Below are 20,156 nucleotides of genomic sequence, written 5' to 3'. Positions count from 1 at the left end.
TTAAATGTGATAAAGCAAAACGAATGTTGTGCAAAGCAACGGAGTTTCATTTAATCTTTTTATAACATCATTTGAAATATATATATATTTATATGGTGTGTGAATTTATAGGAGAAATCAATTATATTATTATGTGTATATACTCCTCCCGTTAGTAACACACTAATGTATCACAGTATCAGAGAAATGCACCCTAGAGAAAACGCTGCTATTCTTCATGGAAAAATCCATGAATAACATTATGCAAAAATTAATTTATGATAAATGATTTAAATCTAGAACTCAGAATAGCTTATTTAAATGCTATCAGAAAAGAACACCTCACCCGCAAAAAGGAGTCTAGGGATCCATTCTCCATATATTCCACCACAATCATTACTGGTCTGCCTGCAAAAAGAGCAAGAGAACACACAAGATTAGAGCAATTACAAAAAAATGTGCTGCAGTTAGAGATTTCCAGCTGTGGCAGCTAAATCATTTGTATTTTATTAATAAGAACTTCATTTTCCAACATGCTTCTACAAAAGTCTTACTATTACACATAGAGATCTCTCCATTTTTTACAGCCTTGTTTATGTTGAGTTTGTAAAAAGAACATGAATTACAAAGGAATTAAGCATTTCTTTTTCTAGAGCCCTGCAATCGCTTGTTTAGATTACGTTCTTTTGGTCCTGATTTCTCCTTAAAAGACAATCAACAAGCTAAAGTCAGGGTTTATGCAGTTACTGTAGCTGCTCTGGCAGTTGTGGTACAACTTCTCCCATAGTGGTGTGGTACCCTCGGCTGAATTACATTAGACCAGACGCTTCTGAACTATTCCTAAGGCAAAGCAGAAAGAGGAATTTCTATAAATTTAAGAAATTATAAAAACCATTAGTCATAGTCTGCTTTTAAGGGCTTCTAAGTGGAAAAATGTCAGTAGATTGATGGATGCTACAAAGTTGGTGGGCTTTGCAATAGTTCTTGATCATGTCTTTATTGGACAAAGATTAGATCAACGTAACAATGATGGCAGTACATGAAAAATAAGTAACTCTGATTTTGTAGTCTAGTAACAAGCTAAAATCGGAAACTGAACATCATTTATCTCTTCTCTATCATATCTATTTGCAACTGTTACCAGTTCCCAATACCTCTATTAGGTAGAATATGTAGCATAAATAACTTAGATTGTTTCAAAGAAAAGAATCTATTTGTTCTGCCAAATTACTCAAGTTTAAAAGATAAACTCATTTCAGATGAAGGGAAAATGATATTTACCTGAAATAAACATATATGACATATCTACTTTTTACAACTGTATTTCTTGCTTCTCATTGAGATTTTTAGCAATTGAATCTGCACTGTGCACAGAGTTTTTCCTCATAAGTACAAAAGATCTGGAAAGAAATTATGTGTGCTAATGACGGAAATATTAGATCTCATATTGTAATTCATGTCCCTTTTATGAACTCAAAGCCTTATGGGTTAAAAAGGGTGACTATAACAAATTAGTACAATGTCTGCAAATGCTAGATTTTACATTTGAATCTATATTTTCAAGAAAGATGTGCTAAAGGTTAAATGTAGTAATAAAACTCCCTTTTTATCATGCATAGTATGAGAATCCAAAGAAATTTTCCATCTTGGTGGATTTCCATAATGTTCCTCAAAGTCATTAATTTCACTCAAATACAGATACAGAACTTTATCAGAAAATATGGCGGTCAAGTGAACTGTCAGCACTATTGTAGCAAGGATCTAGAAGATCCAGGTTTTATTTATTTATTTTTTTAAGATTTTATTTATTTATTCATATAGACAGAGAGAGAGAGGCAGAGACACAGGCAGAGGGAGAAGCAGGCATCATACAGAGAGCCGGACGTGGGACTCGATCCAGGGTCTCCAGGATCACGCCCTGGGCTGCAGGCGGCGCTAAGCCGCTGAGCCACCCAGGCTGCCCAAGATCCAGGTTTTAAATCTGACCACTTGTCATGAAATCTTTTATTTGGCTACTGGTTTCAGAGAGCTTGGAAACAGGAGTCTGATGCAAACACAAAAGATCATTTTTGATACTAAATATGAAAATTCTGAGACCAATATTTCAGTTTCAATTATAATGGATCATGGAAGTTAAGGGGAAAACACTGGGTTACCACTGAATTCAGCTGCCCAGAGTCATACCTTTTTCATCTACCTTGACCATCGCTGCCAGGAAACATATTTAGTAAAAATAAAATAAAATAAAATAAAATAAAATAAAATAAAATAAAAATCCTCTCCATAAGAATGTCAGTCTTGATACAATAAAAAGAGCTTGTAAGCACTTCACTTGTATTGATACAAATTATGATTAGCCCTATTACACAGATAAGGAAATTGAGGGAAAATTAAAGTACTTGCCCAGAGTTAAACAGCTGGTAAGTGGCAGTGTCAGGTAGAGAGTCTCAGAGCTTAAGCTCTTAATTTTTATGCCATAGGTGCATCTCAGACATAATTTATAGATTAAAGCAGAAAGGTTCATCCCGTGCTGGACCTCCTCTCTCCTAGCCAGCCCTACCATCTCCTGTTCCATTAGCTGTATTGCTTAGTCCTGTCTCCTCTGCTATTCCTTCTGGCATTCCCCTGCTATATTACCCACCGATTTGTTTCTCTCCCTAATCTCACCCCACACCTCCCAGAATGTATATGCTGCACCTATTCCTTGAAAGTCTCCACAGCGATATTTCCCATAGTGGCATTCCCATCACATCTATTGCCTACACTATAAAACGTTGTGTCTGATTCTGTTAGGTTCTTTTTCTCTCCTAAATTCCCTATATATTACTCCTATGTATCCCCACTCACGAGGTTTCTCAAAACGATGTTTCTGTAAAGATGAGCAGAGTAGGTGCTTTATAGGAGCAAGTTGACTTCAAAATTCTCAACAATTTTCATAATTCCTCAGAGAGTAGCACTGAAGTGTTTGAGCAAGATTCTAATCTATGTGAATACCAAGTACTTTGAAATTATTTCTATCTATAACTCTTTGGGAGATACTTGATGCGATCTTAACATTCATCAGTGACAGGTTTCATCTTCTCATTAAAGATAATAAAGAGTCAAATGAAGACTCCCCCGGTTTCTTGTGAATTAGAAGTTTCACACCTGAGCTCTGCATCTTTTGTATTTTGTGCAGTAACATCAGTTTAGAGCTGCTATTATTAAACTAAGGAGCTGTTTTATTAGAAGACTGCTGGCATCTAACCTGTAATTTGTTTCCTAGTGGTTTTCTATAGGGAGGTTAGCTACACTGTGAAGATTACAAGCAACTTTACAGTCTATGATCACATTTTATAATCAACAAAATAGATGAGTTAAGGGTAACAGTCCTATTTTCAAATACGTAAAAACTATACAATACATTACTGTTCTTGGAAAATATATTTGGAGGTGATTAATTCTCTTTTTATATTTTCAAAATATTTCAGCTTCTCTATTTTTTACAATTTTAGCCAGTTTCCCAAAGCCTCATGTCACAGAATTAACTTAGTATTTGCAATGTACTGAAGTCAACAAACTCCAACATTCTTGAATGTTAGTCAAGTCTCAAAATCCTTTTATAGAAGCCTCATCAGGTTAAGAGATTCTTGAAAAGTACTTCTACAAGTCATACAAAAAGTGAATTTCATTCACTTTTTTATCCTTCAAAAAATAGCCTGGAAATGGTTATGTATATCTTAAACTGCATTGGAATAAAAACTTTGGAAGAAATCACTTGTTTATATCCTGAACTCAATGAATCATAAAATCCCAGATCATCTTTTTTCTATTATAAGGAAAAATATTTTCTTTGAGACTTTAATGAACAATTGACTAATGTATTTTTTTTTCTTCCAAATTCTCAGTTGCCCAATACTCAAGATGATTTTGATATGGGTGATGTTGAGAAACCACATGATGATAAAAGTGTTATTAAAGAAAACAGAAGAAAAGCGTTCTTTAAATGTTCTAAGGATACGTGGGGAAAATATTTCATGAGTGAAACAGTATATTTGTTGTTTGTTTGCCTCATGAAGATCTGTGAAAGAAGGGGATTACAGAGATTTAACATTTTCGTATGAGTAATGAGTTTTTGCTGAATGTAGTATTTTGTATCAGCTTGGCCATTTCTAATATGCTGTCAGTAATATCAAGAATCTAAACAAATCGCAATGACCTCCAAACTCTATTACAGATTTAAATCAATTCTAGCTTATTTAACATTATATCATGTCTATATTTTGTCTACCATGTAATAAAATTTGTGGCAATAACTTGGATGACAGGTTGCCTGCTTTATTTCCCCCCCGGTTACAATTCTAGACTTTTAAAGCCAGTTATTTTTAATCTATTTCTACCTCCCCCATTTCTGTTATAGAGATAGTGACTTATAATTATAATCTCAAATGGATTTGAGAATAAATAATTTTCCTATCCCTCTAAGGCATTAAAAATATGGATGACATAAATTTGAACAAAGTTATATTAATTATTTTTATTCATAAAATAAGTACTAAAATTGGGGAATGATTTTTTCCTTATACTGTTGCCTAGTTACTATCAGATCGTGTCCCAAATGAATCTTATCCTCGACTGAATTCAAATAAAATCTTTTAACATTTCCCCTGAACTTTCTCTAAAACATTGCCATCTATCTAGTTACCCAGGTCTGAAATCCTACTGTAATATTAGACTTCTCACTTTATCAAATCCCTGTTAGTCTGTAAGTCATTACGCTGTGCTGACGATATAAAATCTGTTATTGCTACCCATACTCTGTTTTCTCTTGCTTCATTTATTAAAATAATCAGTTACTAATTATACTTGCTAAGCCTTATGTAACCATTATTTCAGACATTCAGCGATGCATCAAACATTTTTTTAATGCCTACTACACATCAAGTACTCCTCCGGCTTTCAAAGAATCATGCTCAATCAGGGGTGCCTACGTGATTCAGTTGGTCAAGTGTCCGATCCTTGATTTCAGCTCCGGTCAGGATCTCAGCATGAGACTGAACCTTGCATCAGGCTCTGTGCTCAGCGTGGAGTCCGCTTAAGAGTCTCTTGCTCTCCCTCACTCCCCTCCCCCGCCTTGCACCTGTTCATGAGCAAACACGCACTCTCTCTAAAACAAAACAAATCCAATCCTCAATCGATACCTGATCCTTGCTCCATAGAGTGTAGAGTGGAATGGGGAACCGAAATAGGTAAACAGTCAATTACCATGAAGGGCTAATGCCTCCTTTAAAAACCTGTTTTACTTACTGTTGTTAGCTCCAGGATTAAAGTCTAAACTTCTTGGCGATAAATTCCTTCACAATCTCTCCTCTACCTTTGTTCTGGTGTCATTTTTATCTCCTCCTAGTCCCCGATTTCCTGTTTTTCAAATTCTCTAGGGGACTTATAATTCATGAAGTATGACTTCACTTGTACCTCCTCTCTTCCCTGGAAGATTGCCTTCTTCCAGTAAAATCATATACATAGAAAAGAAAAAGCAGAGCTTAAATACTGTCTCCATTGTCAATTCTATGAATCACTTTGCTTTTAGGAAGATCTGATTGTTTCCTTTCTCCTCTCTTTACATCTTAATCAAACAATCATGACACACTTATGGTGTGGTATTGGTGTTTACTATGGAGGTGTCTGCCTCCTACTCTCAAATGCCCTGGAGGTAAAAAATCTTGTATAGTTCTTCTCAGCAAATTCACTGTTGAGCACAGAACTAGGTAAAGAATAGCTACTAAATTTCTTTTTCTTTTTAATGGAATACCATTCTGTAGTGAATTCTAGTCCAAGAAAAGAGTTACTGAAATAATGGAATAGCAAATCAGTAAATCCTAAATTCCTCGCATTGTAAAACACATGGATCCAAAGATAAAACTTCAAATTTTAGCCCTGCTACCTACTAGCTACATGATCTTGGGGAAATTATTTTCACTTTCTCAGTTTTTACATTTACAAAATGAGGATAATAGTAACTTACTACACCTGGATTTCAAAGAATTAGATGAGAAAATGTATAGTTAGCACAGTGTCTGGCAATTGTTGGCACTTAAAAATGTTGGCATACATTGGCTTTCCTTCATTTTTGTGCAATTATCTGTTTCCCTCTTTTTTTTTTTTTAAGATTTTATTTATTTATGACAGACAGAGAGGGAGAGAGAGAGGCAGAGACACAGGCAGAGAGAGAAGCAGATTCCATGCAGGGAGCCCGACGTGGGACTCGATCCAGGATCTCCAGGATCTGGCCCCGGGGTGAAGGCGGTGCTAAACCACTCAGCCACCAGGGCTGCCCCTGTTTTCCTCTTCTTAGTAGTATTTGTTCACCATGTAGCAAAAACTAGTTTTATAAAAATGGATCATTTCCATATTTTATTGTAATTTGGCATTGACATAGAAATTCTTTTATTATCCTATGGCAAAGTAAAAATGAGTAGTTTACATATTTTATATAATATAGTAAATTCCCAGTTTTTGCACTGAAATTCTCATGTCTCAGGCAAATTGGGATGGTTGGTTACTTTATACCTTGTGTGCTCATCACAGTGAGAAGTTGTAGGATTAGAGTCAGATAATGTGGTATTGAAGACTTCCACTTTGGAGAAATGACCTTTCATAACTCACCTATGTTATATTAACTCACCTCCTTATTTGCATGTATTTGTATATTTGTATATTACATATTATCATATAATAATATTTGTTCCATTGTGTGATATGTGAGATTAAATGAGCTAAAGTGTTTACAATACAGAGAATCGTACATTATACTAAATACTCAATCACCTAATAACAGCTTAAAGAATGAACGGATAAACACAAATATCACAACTTACGCCCGTGGCTAGATGTTGAATCCTAAACTAAGAAGTGGCTTTCAGAGTTAAAAAGATTCATAACTAAAAATGACTACGATCAGTATATTTAGCTTTCTTGATGGTCCCAAAAGTCTATTTAGATTCTATGCACCTGAAATCGACAGGTTTGAAGTTGCTTTAAAGAACAAGATGGTTTCTCCTAGAGTAAAATAATCAAAATGGGTATTTTAAAATTTTTAAATGGTATACTATAATATATAGTTCCTTTGGAATAGCTAGTGTAGGAAATAGATTCTTATTCCTATCTAACAAGTTATACTGCATCTTTTGTACTCAACATATTTGTACCTGTAACAATATGTTTTATGGTTAATTTGGAATTGATTTTAACCTTAAAGCTATTTGAAACTCCCAAATCTCTATGATAACTATGTTGATTTGGTTCCATGCTTTGTCTTAATTTTTTTAATTTTGTTTTTTAAATTTAGATGTGATCCAAATGCCCTGAGAGAAATGCTGAAGAATAAATTATTTCATTCAATGATGAAACAGCTGAGCAGAAATTAGGAGGAGGGATTGCATTTATGAAAACTGTGGCATTTCTCAATCTAGATTTGTTTCAGTGTAAATGAAAGGTGTGAGGCTAAAGAAATGAAACACAATTTTCCTGCCAGTTCCCGGAAGCAGCGGCACACCATCTGCATCAATTAACTTCAGTAATATTCTGTACTATTCTTTCTACTGAAAATTACCAGATGGGCAGAAAGACTTCTTCTTAATTAGAAGTGTCTTGTTGACAATGAAAGTTACTGCCAAAGATCCCTAATGTTTGATATTGTTTCTACTATATGACACTAACCATACTGCAAAATTTTAATAACATATAAATTTTTAAGAATGGCTTTTCTTGATTTTGTAGTGCATCCATATTTACAAAAGTATTATAACAATGATCAAATTAACTGTACATGTTTTGAAATTATCTGATTTATGACTTTTTGCTTTCGACCATTGTTGAAAGACATGACTATACAATAAGCAACTGATGATATAATAATCAATTATTTAATTGCCACTAGGCAGCAATGAACAAAATGCATCAGACAATTCCCATGACTTGAAATGTTGTATATCTAAATTCAATACCAAATTAAACCAGGGATGCCTGGGTTGCTCAGTTGTTAAACATCTGACTCTTGGTTTTGGTTCAGATCATGATTTCGCCGATTGTGAGATGGATCTCTGAGTTGGGCTCTACACTCAGGAGAGAATCTGAAGATATTCTCTCTCTCTCTCTCTCTCTCCCTCTGCCCCCAAATAATCAAATCTTTCAAAAGATTAAACCATGCATCAAATAAATGATTTTATGCTGTCTTTGTTGTTTTATTTGCTGTGAAAACCTTTTGTGTAGATGATTTAACAATATATACTATATTTAAATCAGCACATATGTAATGACTAACTTTAAAAAATAAGTTTTTCAATATGCTAGGCACTGTTGTAAGGGTTTTACATGTGTTAACTCATTTAATCCTTATATCAACTCTAGTGGTAAGTGTAATTACTAGTTCAATTTAACAGCTCAGATTATAGATGCACTAAGAGGTAAAGTAATTTTTCCAAGGATGCACAGTGAGCAACTGACAGAGCCAAGGCTTGAAACCAAGAGATCTGGCTCCAGATTCTGAGTGCTTAACCATCTTGCTATATCCCAAATGATACTTGGGCCTCCATTAGTAATTCGGAGACATAAAGTATTATCCTAAATGTCTGTGCCTCATCTTAGGAACACATCCTATAAAGTTATTATGGACAGGATACTCAGTTGCTCCTAAAGATGTTTTGTCCTTGAGAAGTTCTAGGATTTTAAAGTCTCATAAAGCTCTATCATATTCTATACAAACAGGAAATACATGATAAGGAAACTTGCTGGAAAAACCTTTAGATTTTGCTATCCCCATTCTCACACATTATTTATGATAATGAGTCGGAGGTTCCTTTACAAAGAAAAACTTCAAGAGAGAGTCTTGAAGCTTTTGAGAGAAGGTAACATTTTTTCCCTGTATTGTTTCAAATGCTTCATTTCTGGCTTCAGAAGTGCCTTATGGTTACATAACCAATCAATTAATCAGGTTTTTTTTTTTGTCTTTTATATCATTCACTAATCAAAAGAAAATCAACACAAAATATAAAAATAAAGCAAATATCTAGAGAGGATATATTTAATATCAACTACATAGGTGACTTATGGTGAAATTTTAATTATAAGGGAGAAAACATGTGTTCAATGAAGAATATATACACAATATAAAGTACCAACTACTTTCCTTTGTTCTTCATAGAAAAGTTACTACTTATTTTTGAGTCTTTTCTGCAATTCTTAGAAGGGGTTTAATTAAAAAGGAAAAAATAGAAAGGAAGTTCAGTTTTGCTAATTAAACTTTCTTTAAGACCTCTCTATGCATAGAACTATGAAAAGCTAACATTGTGCCACCAGGCAACTTCCACTGTGCTTTGTCCTGCCAGCCAAAAGAGTGAATGCTGAGATGTGACATGTTTTCTAACAAGATTGGTCTATCCCCACTTATTTAAGTTCTTAAGTGGCCCAGCAGCCCATGAGGGCATGGATGAGGCCCTGTGGGAGAGGAAAAGGCATTTGAGTAGCTCAGTTGCTTATCATGTTTCCAATGAAGGTGAACAAACACAGACACAACAACTTCAACCTACACAAAGATTAAATCCTGATTCACATGGAGACTTAGCTCATTTAGCAAGCTGTACAAAGTTTTTTTTTTTTTTTAGAATTTTTCTTTGTGAAAAGAAAATGATTCTGAGATGAATCTTTTGAAAGTGTTGACAGTTTCTTTGAATAGCATCAAAAATAGATGACACAATTTGTAATAATAAAACAGGAGGATCTCTAGGGAATAGATCTATAGTTTCAATGGAGAATTTAAACAGCCACATAAATAAGGTCCAGATTGTTAAGATTCAAACTTCTACAAATGATATTAAGAAAAAGAAACATGTATACTATTAAGAATACATAGCTAAGATCAAAGGCTAGAACCATTCAAAGAATCTGAAACTAGTAAAAAGTACTAGTAAAGAAGAAGTAAAAAAGAACCAGTAAAAAATCTGGAGATCACTTAAAGATTCTTTTAATATTTTTCATGTTCTGGAAGAAAAAAAATAGAAATTCTCTTTACAAACATTCAAGAGTTTGATAGCGAATGTATACTACAGCTCTGTTTTTACAATTTTTCTTTTAAATGCACTGTCAACTTACATAAAGATAATGGTGCTCAGATATGTCAACTACACATAACTTTATGTAAAAGATATGGAGTTTCTAAGAACCTGAGATTCTTCATTTGGAGACCGCCTGAAATTGTATGCAAATCTTTACATATGTGATCATATGCCAATTTTCTTGGTGAAGCATCTCTTATTTTCGGCCAAGAAACAAAGTATTATCCATAAGGAAACTGAATCTATGACCTGTGCTACAACTTCAGGACTCTATAAGAGTCCTTAAACTAATAGATGTCAATAGATTAAAGTTTTTACAAAATGAATGTTATTTGAAAGTTGGAATTATGCCTTCAAGTTTGTGTTTGCTCCCATCCTGACTTTTCTTATCCCAAGTGGTATCTTCAAGTTGTCTTCCTTAAGTTTGCAATGATTTTCTAATCTTTTGTGTTATTTCTCCTCAGGTAAGCCAAAGAACCCTGCTCTTTGGAACCAATGACTTCAAGCAATTGAGGAAGCAGACTGAACACAACCTTGACAGTATCTGGCCAGCTCCTCTTGCACAGGTTTTGGAAACCATCAGTATATCCCAAATAAGTGTTTTTAACTAACCCTCTAATGTAGCAATAATGAAATGTTTTAAAGGGGTTATTTATTGGTGTATGACTACAAATACAATCACTTATGTCACCTTCCTTGTGCTTCTGTTGGTTGGGTGTGGTCTCTTTGCTGTTTTATCAGCCACCCTCTCTTCTCTATGCCACTCCTCAGTCCTGAAATAGAATAATATTGGTCATCTTCCCACTCCTGCCCCAGATTCTCCATTCTAGTCTTTTGTAATAGTTGCAGTTCTGCAGAGTTTCCTTCTGAAGCCTGCAGATGCACAGACTTTCAAGGAGGAGAGTTCTCTAGGGAGAACTGTACAAATGAGTATTGATTAGGGCCTATTGGGTCCTATTTGGGATCACACAAATGGTAAGGAATACAAAAACCAGGAGTGAGGAGTCCAAATGAAGGTTTTTCCTTTTTTTTTTTTTTTTTTGCCATAGTTCACATTGTGAATATTTATTCAGGATTTTATTTTGCACATTTAATCCAGTTTTCCCTATATCTTTTAAAATTAGCTTTTGGTTTAAGTAACTACACTTACAAACACTCATTAACACACAACTTGTTTGGGGTAATTGGCAACATTCTCAACTGCAGAAATGTATAAAATAGAAATCCTTCAATTAAAGAGCATTTTTCCCCTTGAGGATCTCTTACTTAAAAAGTAAACCACCATCTCTTAAACTTTATGTATGTTGATTGCAACAGTATATTGTTAAAGATAAAATAAGGCCAACTGTCGTATATACTACATACAAAAGGATAACCATCCTCAGAACTAAAGCCAAACTATAGAAATTATTTTGTCGAAATGATTAATTTTGAAATGTCAAATTATAGATCTCAAGCAAAGTTACTGACCTTTTTTAGAATGCCTAAACACATAAAAAATGAAATGGTTTACTTTGATTTTTCTGAACCGCAGTTTGATTGTATTTAAAAGTTATATACTTTTCCACTGTTGAGTTCCCTTGGCATACTGAGTTAATGCCAATTTTACTTAACTTATCATATATTCCTTCAAAGTCTGCCACTTAGTCTAATATATTTGGGCTACTGCTTTTCTGTAGTCCTCTGTATGCATCAAAATCTGATAAGATTATATTCTTAGGTCTGAGATTCTCTGCAGCTTCAACCTTACTTTATCATTCCTTATTTCTCCCATCTAAACTATATGCCTTATGAATAAGAAAAAGTTTTGCCTGAATAATAATGCACGTAATATTTGTCCTGACTCCATATCAGATAGGATTTCACATGAAATATAGAAAGGAAAATACTGATAATCATGGCTAATGGACTTTGAAGACATTTTAATATTGGCTCAGCTCAGTAAGTCCTTTGCTATAGAGATGGTCTAGTTGGATCTGTTATCAGCCTATAGAAAACTGGATTGTGAATTCACTCCCTGACTTGGCTAGTCACGGGATGCTTATATATAGATATGAAGAAGTCTGGCTATTTGAGTATAAAGCTCATCCAAATTTTTTTCAAATGGTAAAAAATTAAAGTAAATATTATTATTAATTATATATTTAATGATTGCTCTGGTCTTCAAGTCCCCATGTGTTCACATTTCTCTTGTTATCTGATTCAGTGTAAGCAGACAGGGAGTCTCATGGGATTGATTCACTCCATTTTTGCCATTTCCTTTGACCCTAACACATGGAATGCAATAGAGAGAAGCTCAGGTAAAAATGTCAAAAGAGGTATTTTATATATAGCATTGTATCTAAAGCACAGGCAGACAAACTGTGATGGTGTTTCAGAAGAATAGTCCCTCAACAGCTAAAGAGCTTCCATGATTAACCACAAAGGAAGTATCAGGGAAATCTTGGACATTGATTACTTTCAGAATTTATCTGTTTCTAAATCCCACTGCTGCCTGTTCCTCTGTTTTCTCTTTCACAGACTTGGATGGTAATTGACAAATTGTGTTAGTTTGAAGTATATGTTTGAGTTTGCATGTGTATATATATATATATACACACATATAAAATAATCATCACATATGACTTATATTTACTTCCTTAGTGAAAAATACATCTACAACGGACAGAAAACTGCTAGAAAAAGGCAGCCTAGAATTTGTTGATCTAATCATACCATCTAAGGACACTATTTTCTGAGTGATCATTAGGTAATGAACATGCCTTTATATTTTACTAATAAGTCTAGTTTTTAAGACACATTGTAATGTTTGGATCTTAGTATAAATTTAAGATACTACATGATGTCAGATAGCTATTGCTGTTCAGTGAGAGAAAAGACCGAATCAGGAATCTTCCATATAGTACCTCATCACTGTAACTGCATAATTTTATCTCTCAGTGACTTTATTATGCTGATTTTATTTGTACATGGTATGTGAAATAAAATGGCCAAAAACATAAAGGGTTTGGGTAGAGGCAGAGTCTGTCATAAGGTAAGCTGTGAGTCTAAGGCCCTATGCGTAATCAGTACTCTGTGGCATATAAAAATGTTCTTTCCCACGTTCAGATACTGTTTGGCTACAGAATTAAATCAAAGAAATAACTAGATGGAGCAAAGAGGGCAACGTATTATCATTTTAGAATATATGTCTGATTACACATTTCGAAGAAGGACATCAATTCTTTTCAGGGAGGTAGAATTTGATTTTAATAGGAAAGAGTACAGCAGGGAAGACTTTGATTTAAAAATATAATAGCAGTTGTGTCATTCCAGCTTCACCTCTTTCAGCTTCCCTCTTCTCCTATCTTCTTTCCTCTCCTCTTTCCTGTGACTTTTCTTACTTGATTGGGTAGCTACTCTATGAAAGGCATTGCATTAAATATATGACTGTACTTGCTATTCAGTTTTCAGCCAATTACTTTCTGTTGTTCTTCTCTATTTGAAACTAAGAATAATAACTCTTTCTTATGAGCTTTCTAGAAATGAGAAAGGTCATATAAATAGTCTAAACAATTGACAACAGTTACATAAATACCTACTTCAGGCTTATCTTCTTCCTGGGTCTCATGAGTCAATGATTCATTATTGCAGTCAGTGTAAAAATAACGACTATAAAAACATTGCTCTTTGAGAGCAGTGTGACATGAATGCGAAGAAGCTATTTTACACAAGACAGCATCGCATATCTCATTTAAATTTGATTAAGATAAGTAACCGGGAACTAAATTAGCACCATCATCAGAAAAAGTTTTGTGATTCTTTGAATGACATAGCTAATATCTTTTGAGACCCTCGACGTATGGTGAAATATAATCAATTGGGAGAAAGCAAATTAATTGCTGCCCGGTGGCCATCAGCCTTTGGCTAACCGTTTAAAATACCATGGTACAGGTCAAGGGAGGAATTGCTTTCTCGATGATGTCCTCGACCTGAAGGGTTGAGTTCATCTATTAGATGGCAAAGAAATGCTTTTTAAAAATAGGAAAGAATAAACACTTATCATGATTACTGCTTCATTTCTCTTTACACAAAATTATAAAGGAAATTCTTGGGAAATAAACTGTCGATGAATGGAAGAGGATAAAAATTACCTTTGAAATTGTAGCAGTCATTACTGAAAAGTGCCAGAGGAAGTGTACAGGGATCACTTATCAAAGTGATATAAGCCAGGAAAAGTGAGTTGAGTTAATTTCAGTTTGAGGGAACAGGAACGAGTTTAGATCTATAAATTTTTTATGAAGCAATTTTGTTACACCTGATTTGTATGTAAGTCATGAAAACTGAACTGAGTTTTCTCTCCTATGAAAGCTGGAGGCAAATTTGGCTTAAAGCCGAGAAGAATGGAGTGCTAGAGTGTTCTTTTAGATCTCTCTCTAGAAAGTTGTTTATGTGTTATAGAAACATCACCTTTCTTCTATCATTCTCAGTGGCTAAGTGACAAGGGCTACTTATTTATTTTTTACTGGTGATGCTGAATAATTCAAGTCACTCCTGAACTCTGCAATGTCATTTCTGCCAAACATACCTAAATCCACCAAGATCTGTCATCCAGAGTTAAGGATTAAGCCATTAAACTACAAATCACCCATTCCTCAATTGCAATCACTGAGATGTTAATAACATATGTGAAAACTGTCTTTTTATATTTGCAGGTAACTGAGAGCTTAGCTTATATAGATTTTTATTTCTAGTCTTTTGCAACAACACCACAATCACCACCAACAATGACAACAGTTCTGTGCAATTGAACTAGTTTTGTTTCTAAAGAGGAAAAAAAGTGGCACTCATTAGAATGAAAATTGCTAATTTTTAATTCACATGATTTTGGTTCTTACTCAATCAGTGGCATTGTTGGCCACAAAGCCTCCAACTGTTATCAATCAGGACTTCCCCAATGATAAAACCAAATGACAGCAAAGCCTATTTATGGTTTGTTATTTTGTATGTTTTAATTAAATAGGCAAGGGTAATTGAAAAGCAACAGAAATATATAAGCATAATAATCTTAGGCTTTGTTGGTATAATTCTGTCAAGAAAAGTAAGAAACGTGCACATTGGAATTTTGTTTTAATTGGCTTTCCTAGTGTCTTCAAACGTTCCCAGTATTGGTTGGCTGGCCAGACCCTCTTGAATACATTGCTGTCATTACTATAATTTGTGGCATAATTATTGCTTATGATAAAAAAACACAAGAATCATGATAAATAAAACTCCAAGAATCAATATCCTAATTCTATTTTGTTAAAACACAGATAAAATATAAAGTGGGTTTGTATCCTTCATACAATGGAAGAAGGCAGCTGGATATCTTAGAGAATAAGAGGGAAAAAGCGATTTGTGACTGAAATAATACCATAACATGGATAATTCAGAAACTGATTTACTAAACTTTGAAAGTGCACTTTAAAATGCTCAAGCTCCTAACTTTTGTTTCTCTCATTAATAAAATACAGCTTTGGTCAGATTGATATTTTTAGGGGAAACAATGAATGTATTACTTTTCTTTTTCAAAAGGTTCTTCCAAATTTGCTATTTTTTGGCATTTCTTCCAATCAATTCTCTTTAGTGAAATGAAATTTTAATTAAATCTCTATAAACTTGTCCAAATATGGAATTACTCTTTCTGTTAATAACGCTGTTTTTTATTCTCTCTGGTAGCCAACTCCAAGTGGCAAAGTAGCTCAAATTTATCTTTATTTTTATTCTTGAGTTATGAAATTTGGGATTTAAAGCTCTTGTTCTTATTTATGTAAAAATTATTCTAGAAGAAGCAGCAGCATTATGCTAATTGGGTGATCAGGTTACAGATCCTTCTTCTACTTCCTTTTACTACTTCCGCAGCATTAGATATCATAAATGTGGTCCCTGCATTAGAGAAACGTCACTTGCATTTCCTTTCAACAATATATTTCAGAAATATTTATTTTTGTCTTGTGCATCTCTCCTTTGCAAACACATTCCTAATTGCTGTATAAGGTGGTGGAAAACTTCACCTGAAATACCTACCAGCAGGAATCCTGGGGGGCAGAGATCCTCCCCCTGGCACTGGATGCGGGGCCTGGATGCTATTTAAAAACCCTGCCCTCAGGAAGCTGGGACAAAACGCCTCCACCCCAATGGCCGGGAAGGATCCTTTTAAGAGATAAAAACGGACATTAATCAAAATCTTCTTTGTGGAAAAGTTGTTGATCATTTAACTGGGGAAAAAAAAACCCTAATAATTAATACACACATCAAACCTTAAAAGAAGCTATAAAATTAAAGGGAATAAAATGTATTTTATTCATAAATCTTAAAAAAATCAATCTAGCTTTTGAAAAGAAAGCTACTCTTAACTAGTCACAATCAAAAACGATTTTAAAAGCATTAGAATGCTAAGATAAAATTTCTAAACCTCCATTTGACAAAGTGGATATAAATAAGTCATTGAGGTTGTCTATTTGCGGAGTCCACATCCGCATGAGTTACAGACACGCAGAAGACAGCCACAGCGGGACCTGACATCTAAGCTGCACCGGAAGGAACGGTGCTTTGCTTTAGGTATGTCAGTAGTGGTGCTTAAAACGAGGATAACTTTTATACCGTACAGCAATTACACATGTTTCTGAAATAGTGGCAAGGACATCAATATGTATGACTCTTAATTTGTTATCCTTTTCTCTTCGGGAGAAGACGTGAGAGTTTGCAAAGGTAGAACCACATGCTTTTTCACTTTAGAGAAGACGATTAGGAAGCAAAACCACCAAAAGTAAACTACTTGGAAGTTTATCCATAAGATTCTACATGGATTGTAGAATAAAAGGAACATCAGAGCTGGAAAGGACATCGGCGATCATCCCGTCAAAAGATCTTCATTTCACAGACTTGCAAATGGAGGCGTGCAAAGGGGAAGTGATGTCGCTTAGCTGGCAGACTCCAGGGACAAAATCTTTCCACTACAGATTAAAAATAAATAATGAGCTACTTCCCGTGTGGGAGATTGCTATTCTCTGAATATGCATTAGAAACCCTGCAGTTTGGAATAATGGCATTGCAGTGTGGTGCCTCGATGACCTGCAAGACACTGAAGTCATTCAGAAGAAAATTTCATATCCATGTACTCTCAGTACTGGTAAGCACTGGTAATTGATATGGTGTATCTACGTTTAATCACAATCATACCCTACAAGCAAAGTACCACTGATGGTGGTAACGAATGCAGATCATTCGGGGCCTCTGAAACCCCAACCAGGCCCAGCAGTTTCCAGATAAAGAGATTTGGGATCAATCCTCCCACACTCTGTTTTAGCAAGTCATGAATTTGTGAATAGACTTCATTCTGTTCCTTGACACAAATTTTCTACCTAAAATACATTAAAATTTAAAGCCTCTTTGGACTCTGACCAGGATTAAAGGGACCTCGTATACCATACTGCATACAACTTGCTTCTATGGAGACAGTTGTTACTAAAGAAAAAACAGCATTTCTTAGATTTTCAGAGATGTTTTAACGGGTGAGGCCAATTCCTTGAACATTGGATTAAAGAAAGGATAGAAAGAGTCATATACTGTAAATAAACTCGTTTTGCTGTTAATTCTATGAGGCTTTAGTAAAAAGGTCCAGCAGGGTTTGAGTCCCTTAAACATTAGAAGATATGGCTAAAGGGCCAAGTAGTGGGCCAGAAAGTGTTCTGAGGTAACTTCTGCTGAACAGTGAATCTAATTTCTATTACGGGGTGGGGGGGGTATCTAACATTGTGCACAAATACACCCCCAGGTACACATGTCCCATGCTGCAGTGTTTCAGTGTTGTCTGAGGAGCATCACTGAATACTGGGTAGAGATAATTATATATTTATACTGCATTCTTAAAGTTACAAAAGAAATGGTGATTTTACTTCAGAGAAAGTAATTAATTATAAGAAATTTAGATTTTTATTACAGGCTGTGAAAAACAGAAATATTCCAATTGTAGCTGATTATGAATTTATTGGAGCCAAGTGACAGGAAGCTTGGTTCAAGACTACTAGATTGTAAAGAAAAAGAATAACATAATCATGCACAGGAAAGAAAAAAGGAATATGAAGATAATTATCTTAAAGGAAATTTGAAGAAAAACAAAAGCATTTAGAAGGGACTTTAATGTTAATATGCTTCACATTTAGAGGTTTTTATTTTTGTTTTTGCTATTTTTGCCATATTACTTGAAACTGTTAACTTAGAAAAGATGTCCATTATTTCAACTCCTTGAAAGAAACAAAATACAAATATTATTTTATTGCTCTGATTACACTGATTACTATTTTTCTTGTTATGACAGCCTGTCACATTTAATAACAGCTTTCATTTTCCTAAACTTGCTGCATCATTCATAATGGCTTTGTTATGTTTCTTTATTGTGGGTTAAAAGGCCTTTCATTTATTGTGGCATCTCTTCCTTAAGGAACTGTCATTTTTTATATATATATATATATGAAACAAACAAACAGAAAAGCTGGTGTACATGAATACATATTCAGTTGAAATATCATATTATATGCTAATAATGTCTTATCATGTTTCTCCTTTGGGTCAGTCATGTCAGTAGAGATTGCATAAAACACTATAGCTCTGTTTTCACAACTCAATAATGAAGGTGAATTTATTCTTTGTTATAATTCTCTTATCTCATAATCTACAAGGAATTAAGTTCAGGAAACTTTTGGGATTTGATATCAAATAATTTTAGTCTGGTTGCTGTATTGTTTAACTTGCTGGCTCTTGATGTTTCTTCTTCTTTTTTTAATCAGTAATTGTAACAAAATAAAAGAGAGATACACACAAACCAAGAAATAGACTCTTAACTAAAGTGAACAAACTGATGGGTTACCAGAGGGCAAGTGGGTGGGGGGATGGGTGAGATAGGGGATGAGGATTAAGGAGGCACTTGTGATGAGCACCCAGGTGATGTATGGAAGTGCTGAATCACTATAGTGACTAACATTACACTGTACTGGAATGAAAGCAAGTAAGAAAATGACAAAATAAATAAGCAAGTATAGAACTTATTAATTAATTACATTGTAGCCAAAGAACAAACAACAGCTAATATCTGTAGTGGGATAAATGTAAATGTCCATCAGTATTTTGTTTTTAGTTGCGTTCAGCAGACTAAGTATTTGTCAGTATAAATTAGGCTTTTTGTTGATGAGAGTATCCTTCTCTTTCATTACAAGTTTGAAATATAAGATGAGTCACTTCATGCATGCTTTTCTAAACCTCTAATCAGTGACTTTCCAGTTTGTTAGTGATTATCAGTCAGTGGGTTAAAGAGACACCATATTGGATATTAGCATTATATTGTCTCTAATACAGAGTTGTCAGATAGTCAGGCATCCTGTATTTTTATTTACGAAATCTCACAACCCTAACTCAAATATAATTTCGCACACTTTTTTTTTAAAGATTTTATTTATTTATTCATGAGAGACAGAGAGAGAGAGAGAGAGAGAGAGAGAGAGGCAGAGACGCAGGCAGAGGGAGAAGCAGGCTCCATGCAGGGAGCCCGATGTGGGACTCGATCCCGGAACTCCAGGATCATACCCTGGGCCAAAGGCAGGCGCCACTGAGCCATCCAGGGATCCTTATTCATACACTTTTGATTATCAGACTAACAAAAGGCACTGTTAACTACTTGCAAATGGTGAATTAGCTTAAGTCACTGGCTACAGGAGTTGGTGATTTTTCTATCCTTGAGTAGTTTGGTGGTTGTCGATGTCCCATAAGGAGTTCTGCAAATGATGACTGGGGAAGACATTATTTTAGTGAGTGAGGGTCAGGATGTATGTGAAAGGCATTGCAATAACTGGTATATTCCCTGCACAAAGGAGAATTTCTCTCAAATGCTAGCAGTACCACTGGGAAACACTGTATGAGAGGACATCCTAAAAATTCATGTTTGCTACTGACCACAATGTAAAAAAAGCAAAAGTTGACATGACCTGAATTTTGACATCTGGTTTGATGAATTAGTGGAGGAGGATTCTGATTACCTATATTTTTGAAAGTAATCGGGCCTATAGAGTA

General features: G+C 34.6%; 1 protein-coding gene across 21 annotated transcripts in view; it reads right to left on the bottom strand.

Moving 5' to 3' along the window:
• The window catches only part of EPHA6 (EPH receptor A6), an 880,674-nt gene that overhangs the window by 142,256 nt on the left and 718,262 nt on the right, over positions 1–20,156 (bottom strand). For 17 of the 21 annotated variants that reach the window (XR_007407962.1, XR_007407961.1, XR_004811710.2 and 14 more), the window contains 2 exons: positions 16,119–16,244; positions 326–387 (listed from right to left, as the gene is read on the bottom strand). Coding sequence is in view for 18 of the 21 variants with exons in the window: in XM_025417283.3 (XP_025273068.2) it covers positions 326–387; positions 16,119–16,244 (188 nt within the window). In the remaining 3 variants the exon portion in view is untranslated. Of the gene's footprint in view, positions 1–325; positions 388–10,742; positions 10,844–16,118; positions 16,245–20,156 lie in introns of those variants that run through there. The other 4 variants (XM_025417323.3, XM_035710072.2, XM_025417404.3 and 1 more) reach the window with 2 other exon arrangements.

The sequence above is a fragment of the Canis lupus genome, chromosome 33, assembly GCF_003254725.2.
Source record: "Canis lupus dingo isolate Sandy chromosome 33, ASM325472v2, whole genome shotgun sequence".
NCBI lineage: Eukaryota > Metazoa > Chordata > Mammalia > Carnivora > Canidae > Canis > Canis lupus.
Note: the sequence above shows the minus strand (reverse complement) of the source record. Positions and strands in the feature narration are given on the sequence as shown.